The sequence below is a fragment of the Hydra vulgaris genome, chromosome 10 (assembly GCF_038396675.1).
Source record: "Hydra vulgaris chromosome 10, alternate assembly HydraT2T_AEP".
NCBI classification, from domain to species: domain Eukaryota; kingdom Metazoa; phylum Cnidaria; class Hydrozoa; order Anthoathecata; family Hydridae; genus Hydra; species Hydra vulgaris.
The window spans coordinates 24,396,226-24,415,388 of NC_088929.1; the positions used below are offsets into that span (position 1 = coordinate 24,396,226).

The 19,163-nt window shown below is 27.9% G+C and overlaps 2 protein-coding genes across 2 annotated transcripts in view; one reads left to right on the forward strand and one right to left on the reverse strand.

Annotated features, from left to right (window-relative positions):
- LOC100215812 (corrinoid adenosyltransferase MMAB) overlaps positions 1–13,078 on the forward strand; it is a 47,964-nt gene extending 34,886 nt beyond the window's left edge. Inside the window, exons 6-9 of the mRNA XM_065807576.1 lie at positions 4,743–4,840; positions 8,675–8,739; positions 8,817–8,876; positions 12,891–13,078. Coding sequence (XP_065663648.1) covers positions 4,743–4,840; positions 8,675–8,739; positions 8,817–8,876; positions 12,891–12,993 — 326 coding nt within the window. The 3' untranslated portion in view covers positions 12,994–13,078. The remainder of the gene's footprint in view (positions 1–4,742; positions 4,841–8,674; positions 8,740–8,816; positions 8,877–12,890) is intronic.
- A 3,485-nt stretch (positions 13,079–16,563) lies between these two features.
- LOC100204232 (diencephalon/mesencephalon homeobox protein 1-A) lies at positions 16,564–17,847 on the reverse strand. Its single transcript, XM_065807577.1, has 3 exons — positions 17,703–17,847; positions 17,424–17,623; positions 16,564–17,305 (listed from the first exon to the last, which is right to left on the reverse strand). The coding sequence occupies exons 1-3, from the start codon at positions 17,728–17,730 to the stop codon at positions 16,730–16,732; spliced, it is 804 nt and encodes a 267-aa protein (XP_065663649.1). The 5' UTR covers positions 17,731–17,847; the 3' UTR covers positions 16,564–16,729.
- Between the last annotated feature and the right edge of the window lie 1,316 nt (positions 17,848–19,163).

A 19,163-nucleotide genomic window follows, 5' to 3' on the forward strand; every position in this document is an offset into this window, starting at 1 on the left:
ATTTTATCTGTCTTGCCTGGCTCAGATTTTGTTACCTCACCTAAAGACAAAGCTGAATTGTTTGTCAAAACTTTTCATTAATCTCATCTTTTGATTCCACTAATCACATTCTACCTGATATAGGCATTAAACATGTTGATCCATTGCTTGATATTCAAATCACTCCAGCTTCTGTATCTAAAGTGATTTCCTGCTTAGACTACTCTACAGTATGTGGTCCAGAAAACATACCTGTTATAGTCTTTCTGAAGTGTTCTCCGGAGCTGTTGTCTATACTTTCAAAACTATTTAAAAAGTGCTTATCAGAGTCTTGTTTTCCGACATGCTGGAAAATGGCATCTGCTATCCCTATTTTTAAAAATTCCAGAGAATGATCTGATGCATCCAACTACTGTCTCTTTAGGCTTCTTCCTATCATAAGCAAGGTTTTTGAGTCTTTAATTAACACTTAATCTCTCATCTTGAATCTAATAACATACTTTCTGATCATCAATATGGACTTTGATCTCCTTGTTTTACTACTGATTTGTTAACAGTAATAATCTATAGGTTTTATCATGCATTAGATATATTTAGAGAGTTTAAGGCTATCGCTCTCAACATTTCTAAAGCCATTTTAATAAAATTTGATATGCTTGTCTTCATAAACTCTCTTCTCGCATGGTCTCAAGTAACATCTTTAAAATTATTGAATTCTTCCTTACCAATCCTAGTATAAAATTTATCCTCGATGGACAGCACTCTTCTTCATTTCCTGTAACTTCAGGGGTTTTTCAAGGTTTTATTCCTGGCCCTATACCTTTAATTTACATTTATGATCTCCTAGAAATTCATATATCTATGGTAGTATTGTTTGCTGAGGGTATTACCTTTTATTCTTGTTTTGATAAGCAAACACTCTCTGATTGCTTAGAAGGGACAATTGAGCTTAAAAAGAATCTCACTTTTGCTACAGCATGGGACTCTCGGTGGCTGGTGATCAATTTTTTTCAGCTAATCGGACTCGGACTCGCCGAGTCTGTGGGTAAATACCAGAATCCGATACCCGGTTTAAGGCTCGGCGAGTCTCATGGTTTGAATGTTTTGCCTTGTTTCGCAGGCAGAGGTGCGTCGTCAAGCTGGATCCCTACCTATTCTAGAAAAATATAGTAGTAGGGTTTGTGAATCTAACTTAAAGTTCAACTTGGCCACGACATTTTAGATGTTTTGAGATTATTCAAGTTTATGTATGTTTCCATCAAATGTTTTTATATATAAGCAAATGCTTGAAAGGGTTTGCTAATATATTATGTTTCTATATTAGGAAATGTTTTAAAAGCATTCGCTAATATAAAAACTTTGGATTAGAAAGATTGAAGTTAATAAGTTAATTCTTTAAGCGTGTATTTAAAAAACTTAAAAAAAAATGCTTTTCATTTATTAATTACTTCTCTATTTTAGGAAAAAAAGTGAAATATCATAATTTTACTCGAACATTTTTTACAGCCCCATTATGCCGAAGCACTCCGAAGTGTGGGAATACTTCACTCAATGTACCGATTTGAAAAGTGGAAAATGCAATAAGTCTTCAATATTAATATCAAACAAAGATGGAAATACTTTATCAATGATTAAACATTTAAAAGTTAAAAATGGGATTTCTTTACGAACACGGAAAAGATAGGAGAAAATTCTGGCACCAAACAATTTAAAACTATCAACACTTTTGTTTTTCGTCGCAAGAAAGCCTTTTGAAGAAATTGTCTCTAAAATGGCCGCTCTTGAAGGTATATCAGTCAGGGCGATTACAAAGTCTAGTTTTTTTTGTGAAAGTTTAGTAAAATCAAGTTTAATCTTCCTAAAGCCAAAAGAAATGTTAGGAATTTAATTCATAAGTTTTATAAAAAAAAGAAGTTGGAAATATTAGAATTGTTGCAAGAAAAAATTAAAGAAGGCCGACGATTTAGCATTACACTTGATGAAAGGACGAGCATAAAAATTCAGAAATATCTCAATATCAATTTGCATGGAATTGACTGAAGTTTATAATCTGGGTTTAGTGAGAATTTTTAACTCGTGTACAGCTGTACAGTTAGTTAAAAAAGTAGAACAACATTTAAACACATATAATATTTATTTTAAAAAACATATAGCTGGTTCAACCGGCGACGGTGCAAGTGTAATGATAAAATTTGGACGAAAATTATTTACAAGTTGAATTAACAAATAATAAATGATTAATAATCATTTATAATAATAATATTATTAATAATAATTAATAAATGAATCGGAAAATACTCTAAAGCCTATTAAATTAACTGTTAAAGCTCTTAGCAAAGACGATGCGAACCTTGCAACAGCCCAATTAGCAATTGATTTTATATTAAAAAATTAAAAAAATCCAATGGTAATTTAAGTAGAGTGCTATTAATGACGATAAAAACTATTATAAATAACCGTAAAAACCAAGAAGTAGAAGAGCTATTAGATTCTCTTGTAAATAGTAATATACACATGAACAGGGGCATTCAGCTGAAAATAACGAAAATACTACAGGAAACACACTACCATTAACACTACATAAAATTTTAAAAGTGCGAAATGTCCAATTTTGCCAAGTTGCGGAAATAAATTTGCTGATATTAAAAAAGATTTTTTATTATTTTCAAAAACTAAAAAAAGAACTGTATATTTAGAAAAATTGTATCAAGCGTTAATGACGATAAAACCAACATCAACAAATTCCGAATGAACATTTTCTGTAGCATCCAACTTCTGTACAAGAATTTGTTCTAGATTTATGGACAATTCATAAAATGCATTAGTTTTTTTAAAGCTTTATTTTCTAAGTAAAAATAATTGCTCTGTTTTGTATTAAACACTTGCAAGTATTTTAATTGAGTTGAGTTTATTTTTGCTAGTATATTTACATACATTTTATAAAATGTGATATTTTTAAAAAGGTAATGTCAAGTTTATTTGGTAGTTTAAGATTGTAATATATCGTAATATATGTAAGAAATCGCTAAAAGTTGTTTTATTTACCTTAACGTATACCAAATCTATTTTTAAAAATCAGCGTGAGAACAAAAAATCCTTTCATGCTATTATTAAAATTGCAAGTTAAAAAGACGTATTGGATACGGACCCGAACCCAGACCCGATAAATATTCTTAGACTCGACTCGGACTCGTCGGGTCTAAAAATGCCGGGTTTTCCCAAACCCTACTTGTATGAAATACTGTTGCCATATCTGGAGTAGTTCTTTGAATGATGTCCTTTCTCTTTTAGACAAGGTTTAAAAATTCAGCTATCTTTCGACCATTGTCACATCGTTGTAATGTTGCTTTTTTTTCTCTTTTCTATACATACTATAATGGGCACTGCTCTAAAGAGCTAGTGTCTCTTGTGCCATCTACTAAAATTCTTTCTCATGTTACTCCTCATTCAATTAAGTCTCATCCTTTTACTGTGACTGTACCTAAGTGCTCCAAAAATTATTTTACTTCTAGTTTTCTTCTTTGAACATCAGTTCTTTGGAATTCGTTCCCTTCATCTTGTTTTCCTGATTCATACAAATTGCAATCTATTAAGTCGTCTGTTAATTGTGATCTTCTCTTATAAACTTCATCTTTTCTTTTTCAGTAACTTCCAACTCTAATAGTGGTTGCTTGCAGCCTTGTTAGAAGTGAAAAAATAATGCTTGCCCAAACCAAATACTCAGTCATTGTAGCAGCACTTCCTTGTAGCAGCAGGCTTTAAAAAAGTCAATGTAGCAGCGGGCTATATAATAGTCGATGTACCAACACTCTCTGCATGTTTTACTGTAAAAAAACAACACTCTTTGCATGTTTTACCTATTTGTCAGTCAATGTAGCAACATTTCGATCATATTTTAAAAATATTATAAAACAACAAAAAAAACAAAAGCAAAAACACTGTTAATTAAAAAACTTTCTAGTCATCATTGTGTTTTTTTAAATATGATAAAATGTTACTTCCGGATTATTTTAATTGTTTTAACTTTTAAATGAAATAAAAATGTCGCTTTATAGTTGATGTCACTTTAATGTTAAAAAAAGCATTGAAAGATAAAAAAGACTTTAATGGTAAAAACAGAAAACTTTTTTTACCATTAAAGTCTCTTTCGATTACTAAATAAAGATATATGTATGTATATATATATATATATATATATATATATATATATATATATATATATATATATATATATATATATATATATATATATATATATATATATATATATGTATATATATATATGTATATATATATATACATATTAAATGAACAAATACAACTTTATAATGGAACTTGAAGTTTCATGCCATTCGGCAATCATCAGCCATATAATATAAAATATAAATATAAAATAAAAACCGTTATAAAAAATACAAGTTTAGCATTGCAACGATATCTGACGTCAAGTGATAGGTGATATATATATATAATATATATATATATATATATATATATATATATATATATATACATTTATATATATATATATATATATATATATATATATATATACATATACATTTATATTTATATATATATATATATATATATATATACATTTATATTTATATATATATATATATATATATATATATATATATATATATATATATATATATGTATATTTATATGTATATTTATATGTATATTTATATGTATATATATATATATATTTATATATTAATATACAATACTTTTTGAATATTTATATTTTTATGCAGATGTGTTAAATTTTGATGCAACAAATATTGATCAACTTGAATCCTGGATAGATGAATACGACAAGCATTTACCGCCGCTAAAGAACTTTATTCTTCCTGTATGTTTTGTTTTGCTTAGATGTGTAAAACATATGTTTGTGTAATGTATAAAATATTTGCTCCAACATCCTCCGAATGATTTAAAGCTTTAAGTTACTATATATTTAGTGTTTACATCATTATATAATATTATCAATATATAATTAATGTCTATAATGAAATAAATGTTTACTTATTAGAGTTTTAAAACCTTTTTATTTGTAAAATAGGTAAAAATGTAAAATATTGTTCTGACTTTATCAATTAATTTAAATAGGTGCTAAGTTATTAACTCTATTCAAGCATTAAAACTATTAAATTATTATTATTATTTTTTAATTTTAGGTTGCTAATATATTGCTGACCTCATTTTTCCTAATACCGAGGATTGTATATAGTGTATATATATATATATATATATATATATATATATATATATATATATATATATATATATATATATATATATATATATATATATATATTAAATGATGACATCTCGTATAAGAGTTGAATTAATTTAATATTTAAACATCAATGTATATAAATTCTCTCTACTATTTTTTTTTTATTCAATCTAAGAAATTTTCGCTAGATTTTTGGTACTAGCATCATCAGCTTTAATAGCAAATTATTAATTCTATTTAATTACAAACAAACGGTAACTTCACTTTTTAATGGCTTCTATAAAGTTTGCTTTAATGAGGCTTCTTTAATGTTACGTAAGCATAAAAAATATGGCGTCCAGAATTGCATTTTTACATATTGACCATCATCTAAATTCATACCTCTGTTCTTAGGTCTGCATTTGTGAAACTGAATTTCAATTGGCTCTTAAACTTTTCTTTCAAATTTTCTGGATTCTATTTTTAATACTTTACTTGATCCAATTTTATATTGCATGAACATTTAATTTTATGATGCCCAATTGCAGATTGTTCCCATTTTTCTTCAAAAACATTTTTTTGGTGTTGTTTTTTTTTTGTTGCTATTTTCACTTTTGTTTCGCTGATGTATTTTTGTTCACACTTGCATTCTATTAGGTATACTCCAGAATAGCTATTTGATGGTAGTTTTGTTTTGTTGCGTGAAGTTAGCAAAGATTTAAGATTTGCACTAGATTTAAAGACTGCCCTGTATCCTGCTTTCTGAACATTTTTTGAAGTTTTGATGATAATTTTGGGATCTACGGTAGTGATATAGTTGGTATGGTTGCTTCCTTGTTAGATAAGACTATTTCATTACACAATGTAACAAAAAAAAAAAAAATTTCTGTTTATCAAAGTTTTTTGATGTTTCTTAATTAATTTGAGTATGCTGAGTCTGAATATGACATTGGATTTTTTATTGCATCAATCGTTTGGTCGTAAAAAAAAAAAAAATCAATTAAACATATAATTAATATAAATCGTTTTGCATTAGATTCTACTTTAGTCAATATAAAACATTTACTAATTCAAAAGTGTTATGTTATGTTACAAAACTTCATGTTACATCATGTTTCTTACATATATTACATAATGTTACATTATATTGTATTGTAACAGTCTCTCACAATCTCAAAAAACACTAAAAGTGAACAGTAGAACGAGGTTTTCTTTTATGAAGTTTCTCGTCATCGCGTATCAAACACCAGATGTAGTCACCCATCATAGCTGCATCCCATCTGCCCTGGTATCTTTTCTCCATTGCAAGAATATCCTGATGGAAACGTTCCCCGTGCTCTTCACTCACATCACCCAAATTTGGTCTGAAAAATTCCAAGTGTGAATGCAGGTAATGCAGCTTTATTGACATTCTGCATTTCATATCTGCGTACCGTACAATTAAGTTTTCCAGTATCTCTTTGTAGTTATCACTCTTATTGTTGCCTAAAAAGCTATGAACAACATGTCTAAATGCAGTCCATGCTTCTTTTTCAACAGCAGACATTTTGTCCTCAAGCTCCTTACATGCCAACATAACTTTAATCTGTGGACCAACGAATATACCTGCTGAAATTTTTGCATCTGACACCTTTGGAAACATCTGCCGAATATGCTGGAATGCTGCACTATCTGGGTTTAATGCTTTGACAAATTGTTTGATAAGACCAAGTTTAATGTGAAGGGGTGGTAGTAAGATCTTTTCAACAGGTATCAGAGATTGATTAATAACATTGTGCAAACCAGGCTGTAAATGTTCTCTCACTGGCCACTCACGTCTTGTGAAGTGCTGGTTTGCAGCCCTGCTATCCCATAAACAAAGAAAACACGAGTACTTTGTGTATCCTCCTTGCAGACCGAGAAGAAATGCTAGCATCTTAAAGTCTCCACATACATCCCACTTGTAACTGTCGTAGTTGATTTTCTCAAGCAACAACTTCACGTTCTTATAGTCTTCCTTTAGATGAACGGAATGAGCTACTGGAATCGAAGGAAATCGGTTTCCGTTATGGAGCAAAACTGCCTTTAGACTTCTTGTTGAGCTGTCAATGAATAATCTCCACTCTTCAGGATTGTGAACAATGCCAATGTCATTGAAAAGACCACGAACGTCATGACAATAGCACAGTGATTCTGATACTACATAAAAGTATGCGAATGTTTCATGTCTTTTTCGGTATTTCGAGGTTCTGCAGCTTGGATCTAATAAATTCCATTCTTTCAAACGTGATGTCAGAAGTTCTGCATTTGATTTAGTGAGACCTAAATCTCGTACTAAGTCATCAAGTTCTTGTTGGATAGGGAAATGAGGTGAATCATTCGGTTCCCTGAAATCACAGTCATCATTGAGTTCATCCGGTGAGTCTACTTCAGAATGATATGCAGCTGCTTCTTCGGATTGAGGTGGAGTAGGAACAGGCAATTCATCACTGTGTGGAACTGGTCCAATAGAAGATGGTGTACTTGGATAAACTAGAGTCAGCCTATCTTTCGGTTTTTTATACTTTGAAATGTCAACAATGCAGAAAAAGCAGTCATCATGATGGTTCGTCGGTTCTCTCCATATTCTCGGAATCGCAAAGGGCATTGACTTTCGGATTCCACGCAGCCATCCTTCCAGAGTTGATCTGCAGCTACCACAACTGTAGTGTGGTGCCCACGATTTGTCCTGATCTCCCATAGCCATGCCAAAATAAGCATGATATGCAGTAAAGAATTTTGTACCACTGACAATCTTATGTTTAGCTTGTGTTGGACTAATATAGTAACCACAAACATAACAGAATGAGTCAGGACAAAGCTTGCAGGATCTACTAGACATATTCACCACTTCATGTAACAGTTGTAATTAGTTAAACTGAAAATAAACACACGAATATAGTTAAAATCAGCATATATATATAATGTTTTAATTGCATTACACATATACGAAAACTCCGAAATATACTTTATGCTTTTTCTCAGGAAATCTTGATGATAGAGAAAAACCAATGGTACCACTGAAATCAGCATACAAAAATTATGTAAGAAACATTAAAAAATTAACATAAACAAAAATGTTGTTACATGGTGTTATTTGAGTGTTCTATCAATATCAATGTTTTTGTCCTCTTTAATTTGTTTTAATGCTTGCCTCTGGTATGATAAAAACAGTATAAACAGTAGTTTAAACTGTTGTTTTTTTTAATTTTTTAAAGCAATTTTTTCTATTTGTAGATTACCTAACATATTATATAATATATAAATATATATATATATATATATATATATATATATATATATATATATATATATATATATATATATATAATATATATATGTGTGTATATATATACATATATATATATATATATGTATATATATATATATATATATATATATATATATATATATATATATATATGTACGCTTTGTTTTACAAAAAATTAGTCTGGAGGCAAAAGCAGTGTTTCACTTCATTTGGCAAGAACTATTTGTCGTAGAGCTGAAAGACGGTTAGACTTTATATGTATATATATGTATTTTGAAAATTTTGCTTTTGATGTTTGAAATAATTTTTTACTGTTATTAGACTTGTTCCTCTTCTTCATAAAAATATGATAGATGAAAGTGTCTACAAATATATGAACAGGTTATTAACAATATTTTAATTTGATTAATTTTTATTAATAAAGTGTTATTATAATAAAATACTTTTTTTTTTTAAGGGGTTATATGTGTTATTTTGGTTATATGTGTTCTTTTGGTTATGAAATCAGATTTAAAATTTTGTTTGATCAAAAAAAAGCCTGACTTACAAGTTTTTCTTTGTTTAGACTTAACGCAGTTATTTACATATAAAAACTGCTTTTAAGTCTTCATTAAATCTGTTTTCTATGACTATATAACTTTTGTCAGCAAAAAACTTTAAATACAAAAGTAATCGCATCTGAAAGTTTATAGCATTCATAAAAATTATTTCAAAATATCAATACTATTTGTATTCTTGTCCAGCAATACCATGCAAAAACAACTTCTGTAGAAAGATGGCCAATCAAAATTGATGTCTAATGTTATCAAAGACTTTTAATAATCTGAAAATACTGCACTAACTAATTTACTTTGGTCAAGCTCCCAACAAACATCAATAAAGAGTATACAAGCAACTTCTTATGGTAGTTTCTTATTGTATCTAAATTGCACACCATTTAGCATTTTTGTCAAGTTGGTCCATAAGTTGGGTGTAGAAGCAGTTTACACCCATCTTTTGAATTCAAGAATTTTTGAAAGTTCAAGTAAAACAGGTGGACAATAATTGATTGGCTTCATTGGAGTTTTCTGGCTTAAAGAGTATTGCTGATCTGGCAGATTTCTATGCTGATGGGGCAATACCAGTTGAGATTGACAAGTTAATAATGTGACATAATTGTTTTGACATGTAGAGAACTGTCTAAATCAGTCTAATCCTTTCTTTATTTTGATCTTTTTTAGTTCGTTTTCGATAGATGCCTTAAAAGTTTGAATCTATTTGCTTTGCGTAGGTAAAAAGATTGGTTGTTTGCAAACAAAGTTTTTTAAATACAATTTATTTTCTATGAAAATGTCTGCAGAACTAAAGAAACTACAAAACTCATTTGCAATTTATCATCCTATATCATGATCAAACATATCCAACCATATTGTCCTAAATCTTGATCAAGTGGGACAATTCTTTTAATGCACTTTATTTTTTGGTTGATAAATTCAAAAGGATTTTTTTTCATACATCTATAACAAGGTGCTTGATTTTTTTTTTTTTTTTCACACACATATTGCTGAATTATTGAAGACCATAAACATTAAAAATATTTTTGCTTTTATCAATAATTTTCGTTAATATGTCATCTGTATCCTTTGGAATAAATTGTTGCATTTCATCCATTAAAATCTGAATTAAAATCTGATGCTAAATATAATGACGGTTTGAAATGTATTGAAGATTTATTGTTTAACTCATTTCGTTTATGATATGATTTTTTGATAGTGATATCTTGGTTGTCATACATAAATTTTTCTATGGAACATTTTACAAATGTTTTGATGAAATAGTTTTATATCTCTACAGTTTCTGTTAGTCCAGAACACCTTTTCATGTCACCACAGATTAATAACAGAATGCGTAACTCTTTTTTCAAAATCAAGTGTTTGATTTTCCACATTTCATCAACACCAAAACATTTATAGATTTTGAAAATATTTCTTTACATCAACAATCCATAAATATCTGATTTAATTATGTAATTATTACAATAAAAGTAACACTCCACTGTCTGACATTTTTTTCTTATTCTAAAAAATAATTAATTTTTTTTATTCTGATTTACTCCCGACAAGGCTGCAAGAAACCACTATTAGGTTGGGAGCTACTAGAAAATGGAGAATAGAGTTAAAACGCAAGGAAACGGTTGACAGAAGAATGAAAGTTATAGGTTGTATGAGTTAGGAAAAATGAAGATGGGAGAGAGTTCCAATGGGTTAAAGTGTCAATTAAAAAACTAGACTAAAAGTTTTTAGATCATGCAGGAACAGATATAGTAAAAGAATGAGATTTGGCTAAATGACAAATCAAGCGAGAATAAGTTTTATTTGATGGAAATAGAGATGATAACTCCTTTAAGTAGCAACCATGGTAGTATTTGTAGAAAAGAGAAAGAGATGCAACTTTATGATGATAGGAGAGAGGTTCAAGCTTGATATATAGAGCAGGTCTAACGACATTTACTATGCGTTTTTGGACATTGTCTAGAAGAGAAAGAGCATCAGAACCAGCCCGAACATGACAACAGTGTCCATACAGGGACAAATAAGAGGTTTGTAAAGGTAGAGAATGGGATCAGGAGAAAGAAAATGGCGAACACGATAAAGAGAAGCAATCTTGGCAGATACTAATTTAGCAATCGATTGTCATGGTTTACATAAGAGGTTAGTAGTGAACGATAATCCAAGAAGATTCAAAAAAGGGGACTCAGTGAGTTTATAAATATTTATTTAAAAAAATTATTTAAATTTTAGATGGGTACAAAACTCTTACAAGTATTGGATTTTGCAAAAGAAAATGTTTATTAAATTTATGTTACCGCCATATAGTTCCTATAAGTTGCTGCTTTTTTTGCCAAAAACTTGGTTTGGTTGTAAACCACAAAAAACTTGGTTTTGTTGCAAACCACAAAAAACTTGGTTTGGTTGCAAGAGCAAATCTTAGACAAAGAATGATACATGATTAACTGGGAGGTATAATCTCAAAAGCCTAATGTTAGAACTATTGAGAATGAGTATTTGAATTATTGTTCATTTCAAAATATTGATGAAGTGTATTTGGTAATACATGATACGAGTTATAGAATAAATTTTATAAAAATTTGTTTATCTTAAATTAATTTATAATCTAAAATAATATGTCTTGTTTTGTACTGCATAGTGAGGTAAAATGGCAGGGTAGGCGTTGTCAATAAATGATCTCTAGAGACCAAGTTTATCACACGTGTATATATATACAGATATATATATATATATATATATATATATATATACATATACATATACATATACATATACATATATATATATATATATATATATATATATATATATATATATATATATATATATATATATATATATATATATATATATATATATATATATTATATAGTTACTATAGGGTTATAGAAGGATGATTAATGATTTCAAAAAATTTAACCATGTTAAAATGGTTAAATTTTTTGCTTTTCATTCCTCAACAATTTTTATTTCTTATTTAGAGGCTAGATTAAATTTTAATGAACTCATAAATAAAAATAATAATTTTGACCAAATCCTACTTCTATTTAATATCTGCTAAGAAATTTAATTTAAATAACACATAAAATAAAGTTTTTTTATTCATAGTTAATTTTAGTCTTTTAACTTTTTTTTCATGCATCTAATTTTTAAAAGAGTCAAAGCAAACTGTATGTACAGCTTGTAAGCAGTGTTTTGAGTGTAGAAAATGTACGTTTGGTGAATACAGAGAAGTCAAAAAAAAAAAAGATTGAAATAAAGTAACGAAGATACAAGTAATGAAGATACAATTGGATCAGCTGGTGGAGCAGATGAGACTTCGAGGGCAAGTGCAAAGTGTAATCTTGTTCAGTTGTGCATCACTATATAACTATAATACACATTTATATAATCTTGCCTCTAAATAAGAAATAATAGTTGTGTGTATTATAAATAAATAAGAAATAATAGTTGTGTGTATTATAAATAAATAAGAAATAATAGTTGTGTGTATTATATAATGATGATGTTTATGTTTTTTTGTTCTTAGTAATTTTAACATTATTATCACAAGGTGTAAACACTAGTTTTTTTAAGTAAACTTAATATAATTATTGCTGTAAACCACCTTAAAAAAAACTGTTTCAGAAGTTTTATAATCTTTCTATAAATTTCTATAAAATCTGTTTTTCTTTAAATTGGAAACATTAAACTTATTATCTTAATCTAACAATTTGATCGATTGAATCGATTGAATTGAATTAATAAATCGATTAAATACTTTTTAATGTTAACGACTGTTTAGTGGCCTACGAGTTTTCAACGCCTAATTATAATATTTTGTTAATTAAATTTCTTTTTATTACAGGCTGAGTGACTTTTTGTTCATCGCAGCACGATTTGCTGCTCACAAAGATGGAAAAAATGAGCTCGTTTATAAAAGAAGAACAAAAATTATTGAAAAAAGGTAGTGATATGTTGGTTACATATTGTACCAATTTCAAAATTGTATTTTTTATGTTTTTTTAAATGTAATAAAAATTACGAAAGCAAAAATTTTTTGAACCAGCGTATAGCTATTACAAGTGCAAGTTGAAAAACTTGAAAGCGATTTCGATCGCAAACTAACGTAAGGTGGGCAAATTAAAAATTATTTTATCCATTTAAATAATCGCTCAAATAATACATTACTAATTCATGCTGTTGCTACACGATTCAGAATTATTAAAAACCACGATTTTCAATTTTCTAATAACTTATTCATAATTTACCCAAGTAGCAAACAACATTGACGCATATAGTATGTAAACTATATAAACAATATTCCGCCACTATTGTTTGCTACTAGGTAAATTATAAAAATATTAAAACTACAACTTTTGAGAGCTATCCTAACCACTTAGGGTGTTGCTGTAGCAACAATTAATTAAGTTTAATGTTTGTAACAAATGTTTGTTATTATATCATTGAGTTCGTATGTCCTTAGTAACCAAGTAATAGTAGGCGATTAGAGTTATATAAAACTTTCTAAAGTATATATTGAGTTAGGAATATAAGTATATAATTATATTCTCAAGAAACATTTAAATAATGTGTACAAAATTTTAATACATAAAAGATCTTGAATTTAAAAAAATCATGGACGGCAATTTAAAGTGAGATTAAGTAGCTTCAGAACATCATTTGGAAGTTTATTTTGCAGAACATCATTTGGAAGTTTATTTTGCAGAACATCATTTGGAAGTTTATTTTTTAAGATGATCTAAAAATATTCTTTTAGTGTTTGCATTACTTAAGAACTGACCAGGTGCATATCAATTACAATCTTACTCACGAAATCTATTTGAGTCTTTTTGTTGGATAGGTGCTATCTAAATCCTATTTTATCGTCAATTATTAGTTAATTTTAAGTAGAAAATGTTTTCAATCCAATTTTAAAATCGATCCTATTTTTCTACACCTCAACAGATTTTAAATGTCACCCTTTAAAGTTTCTGCAGGTGCTTGATTGGTTTAAGTAATTATTTCAAGAAAAAAAATTAGCAACAGTCCGTAATGTTTGTTCTGGAAAGAAAAAATTTGTATGCAACCTTTTTTCAAACATTAGTAATCAATTTGCTCATATTATTTGTTTTGAGTTTTGAATCAGAAGATTGCTAAATACTTTAAAACATATTTTTATGCGTGCAAAGGAGATATTAGCTAAGTAGCAAATGAGACATTAGCTAAGTAACAAATGAGATATTAGAGAGATGTAATAAATTTAAGGCTGAAAAAAATTATAAGATTATTTAAAGGATAAGAACTACTTAGGCACATTCTTAAAAACATTAGTGATAATAACTTTTCATTTGAAGAACTTATTAATAACTCAAGGGCTACTACTTTATAGCTCTTTGACTTGTTTGATAAATTCTCAAACGATTTTACAGGATTGCCAAAGACTGTTGATTTTGGTGAATTGAAAAATAAAGGTTAATTTATTGAAACCCTTTTTAAATATTCTGAATCATGGTGTATAAAGTTTTCATCTATGCATATAAATAATTTAAAACAATTGTTGACAATGTTTTGACAAGCAGTTGAAAACCAACAAAATTAAAATCAATCAGGTTGTTTTTTTAGAGGTATGATGTTAGATCTAGCTATATAAACAACAAAATATTAAAACTTCAATACTGTATAACAAGTATATATAATAAAAGAAATCTAGTTAGAAGAAAAACTAAAGAAATAAGAACAAAATAGAACATATACAAAATTTTTATAATAGTAATCGAATTAGTCTGTTTTGGAGTACGCTTTAAACTTTCTACAAAGAGAAACTATAATTTTAAAACTATATTTTTCTCAGATATTTTATTAAATGAATTTTTATAAAATCTACTCCTTGCATCATTATTTGCAAGAGCTAAAGTATTACCCAAGATTGCTTTTTTCTCCTGCTTGAGTAATTTTTCGTTTCATAAATAATAAAGGAACTAGAAATTCTTTTTAAAGATTTTAATAATTAGTTTTTACTTGTTATTTAATAGATAAAATTTAAGACTAATCGAAAGTTTAGTGTCTATATGTTTTTGTTTGATTGGATTTTAAAAAACCAATTAATTTTTATAAGAATTATCAGAAAGCTTTTCAGAGCGACGCCTTTAAACTAGATTGGTAAGATTTCAGAATTTGGGCACTTTTTTTGAGGATTATTGAAACTAATCTATAATGCATTAGAGACATACATTGAGCATTAAGACATAACCATTAAATGGTTTAAACCACTTTGGTGATTTCAACAAGAGCTTGATTTGGAGTTGTGGCGTTTGTTGTTGAGGATTGTGGGATAATTGTGTCTTATTTTCAAAATTGATTTAAGCGACTTTTAAATGAATGAATTAGGCAAGTTTGAAAACATTTGGGAAAATACCATTTTTAAATGAGTTATTTACAATAGTACATAAAAGCTATAAAAACACTGTGTGTAACAAAGGTAAAAAGTAATATAGCCAGGTTTAAGGACTATGACTTTTATCATTTTTAGACATTTTTTAATGAGATTACATTTTTCGTTTAGTCACACGATTAATGTAGAACCAAAAGTTACTAAAGTTTTAAACGTTTTAGGGGTATAGCTTTGGTAAGAGGTTTGTCTTGCATAAAACTTTAAAATGTCTTTATGATAGAACAGTGTGATCAGTGAAAATAATTTCATTTATTTTTGTTTCTAAAAGATTTAAATTTGAAAAATTGCTGTCTCTTGGAGGTTCGAGTTATCTGGAATTTACATTTTTAGTATGCCGTATAAATGGATAGCTACAGTAATTAATAATGAATTGAAAGTTGAAAAGACGAGGCACTGTACTTTTTTATTCTTTTTTCAACTTTCAAAATTAAATTCTACAGTTATCACAAACTGCCAAAGGAATTCCACCATCTTTGAAGTTATTGTCTTTTTGGCTTACTTACTACAAACTGATCTTTTGCAGTCTTCTTCGTTGGTAGTTCGTGCAGTATTTAAAGCGTAAATATCGCACAAACTACCAACGTAAATACCGCACGAACTACCACTTCAAACGTAAATTTGCCTAAAACAGAAAAAAGTTGCGCATAACATTTGTACATATTTTTTTGTAGAACAAGGTTTTGTTAAACAGTTTAGGAAAAAAACAAAATTTATTATTGGAAAAAACTGATAAAAATGGTAAAAAACTAAAATTGGAAAAAATCTCAAAATGGACCGTTTAATAGAATTTCAAAACCAATTGATTGGACCTAAGTGGAATTTGTTGGTATTACTTCTTAGATTTTCAAACTGTAAATTTAATATTTACTTTAAAAGAGGAAAATATATATTTAAAATGGGGAAAAAACAGTTTGCATGAATGCAAACTGTCATTAAAGAAAAAGATATTATCATATCAAAAAACTTAATAAATTTATCAAAATTTCTTTTAAGTTTAGAATTGGAAGTGATGCATCTCTCTGAAAGGATAGTACACTAAAAAAAAAAAAATTTGTTTATGAAATTTTTAGATCTAAAAAGCAGAAACTTGAATACTTATGTGTTTATCAAAAAGATTATTTCGTTATGCTCAACCGTATTTACATTTTGTGCCGTTAAAAAAGTGAAAATTTCACAAACATAAATTAATTTAATTATCCGTAAAAATATAAGTCTAGTCTCATTTTATTATATACATTTTTAATAATTTTAAGTTACCATCTTGATGGCAAAAACTTTTCTTCTTTAACTTCTGGTTCTTTAAAGTTTTTATGTAGATCCTCTGGATACTTATATCCTATTCTGACGCCTCGTCTAGTGTGTTCATCTAAACACTCTAAAAAATTAAGTTCTTTTTTTACGTATGATGACTTCTTGATTAATGGAAAACATGATGCTACATGACACGTCTTACATGGACATGTGAAATGGCTTGGGTAAGGTGGCGAAGGAGAAGAGTACATGTACGGGAATTGGTGAAGGTAGCGAACTCGCTCTAGCTCGGTAGATCTCTGTCTTGAATCGAAAGGAGATGTTCTAATTTCAACACTTTTTTCTTCATTATTGACTTTGATTTTTTTATCTTTATACAAATTATTCGCAAAATCATCGACCGGAGGTGATTCTCTTTTAACTGTCAGCAATTCTTTTGATATATCATGCTTACGTGATTTAAGTTCTTCTAACCATGTGTCAATTGAAGAATAGCGATTGTTAGCTTCTCGTTGCAATTGTCTTTGTTTTGTAGTTGATAATTTTCTCCATTTAGCCCTTCTGTTTTGAAACCATACCTGTAGGCGCAAATTTTAATATCACAATTATTTTTACTTTTTTGTATTTTTAGTTATATAATTTTTAATTAAATTATTTTTAGAAACAAAATAGTTAAATAACAACAAGCTATTTTACCTGTATTCGTGCTTCAGTTATACCAATTTGTTCCGCTAAAGCTTCTCGTGTATTAATGTCTGGATAATGTTTTTTTTGAAAAGTCAACTCCAGCTCCATTAGTTGCTGCTTGCTAAAAGTTGTTCGATTTCGTCTTTGCTTCGACCGGCACATTGCGTAATAATCATCTTCCACGATTGAATGATCGTTACAACATTTAGCTAAATTAAAAATGTCTCAATGAGTTTAAAACATCCATAAAATTTAATGTGTAGTTAAAAAGAATTTATAAGTACTCACGGGAGATTTTTTCATTCCATGTAAACATTTTTGGCGTTGTTATAACTTTATAAAAAGAAGATAAAACTTTTGTAAAACGGTTTCATTTATATTTGGCCAAAAAGATGCGCAGATGGAATTGCTAATGTCACGCAAAATTAAAACCAAGCAAAACGCGTGGAAGATGATCAAATAAGTTAATCAAAGTTTACTTAAACAATTATTGAATTTAAATAGTAAAATGGGTTAATTAACACAAAATCTGCGTTTTGCAAACTTTTATCACGTTTGAACAAATTAGCGCTTCGTATTACGTTAAATACTGTTGATCCGTTAATATGATCTGAATTATACTGTCTGTATATCTAATTTCAGTGATGATTTTTGGCAAGTTTTCCATATTAAAATTGAATTGAAATTAATAAACTTTTCATTAATAATTCATATTTTTAAAATTACTTCACGAAAAAAGTAAAACTCAACGTTTAAAGTTCACGATTGAGTAGCGCGCAAACAATATCGAGAGTAAAATACTTTTTAAAAAATAAATGTAGTTAATTTTGCCTTATTTAAAAATGCTTTAACATTTTAATAAAGAAACAATTTTTTTAAGAAAAATTTTATTTTTAATAAAGTATATGTATGTTTTTTATGCTAATGTTGCTGATATAAATGTATTAATAAGGATACTACTAATGGAGGTTCATTTTCCACGTTACTTAGAAAATGTTTTTTAGCGTTGCTGAGGGAGACGAGTGTTTTTAAATCTCCTTTGCAATATTAAAAAACGTGTGTTATTTATTTAATAAAGATCAAAAGAAAACAATTTGTATAGAAACTCTTTTATATTGTAATTTAACTTTAATTATATAAACGGAAACTCTTGCAAAACACGTTTTATAAAAGTTTGAACAATTATTTGTGACTTGACAAAATAAAAAATCCAGTTTAATTATTTGCATTTTTATTAATTTTACTTTTATTAATAGGCATATAAAGAGGCAATTCTACGAATAAAATGAGAGAGGAGGGGGGGGGTTAAATCACCTTCTTCGGGAGGATGGGGGGTGGAACACCCCCGGTAAAATCGCCTCTGGGCATATATGCTTAATAGAGTATGCATTTATGTTATACTATATTATTTGAATAATTGCAATGCTCAATGATTTTACCATTGCATTATATATATATATATACATATATATATATACACTACATATATACATATATAAATATATATATATATATAAATATATATATATATATATATACATATATATATATATATATATATATATATATATATATATATATATATATATATATATATATATATATATATATACATATATATATATATATGTATGTATGTATGTGTGTGCGTGTGTGTGTGTAGTATATATATAAATATACATATATATATATATTATACATATATACTATATATATATATATATATACATATATATATATATATATATA

What these genes read in the sequence shown, in the direction of transcription:
- LOC100204232 (XM_065807577.1), bottom strand. Translation starts at nt 17,730, where the DNA reads ATGTTTACATGGAATGAAAAAATCTCCC. An exon ending in ATGGAATGAAAAAATCTCCC is followed by an intron (nt 17,624 to 17,702) that starts GTGAGTACTTAT and finishes TTTTTAATTTAG; the next exon opens with CTAAATGTTGTAACGATCAT. An exon ending in TAACTGAAGCACGAATACAG is followed by an intron (nt 17,306 to 17,423) that starts GTAAAATAGCTT and finishes TTGCGCCTACAG; the next exon opens with GTATGGTTTCAAAACAGAAG.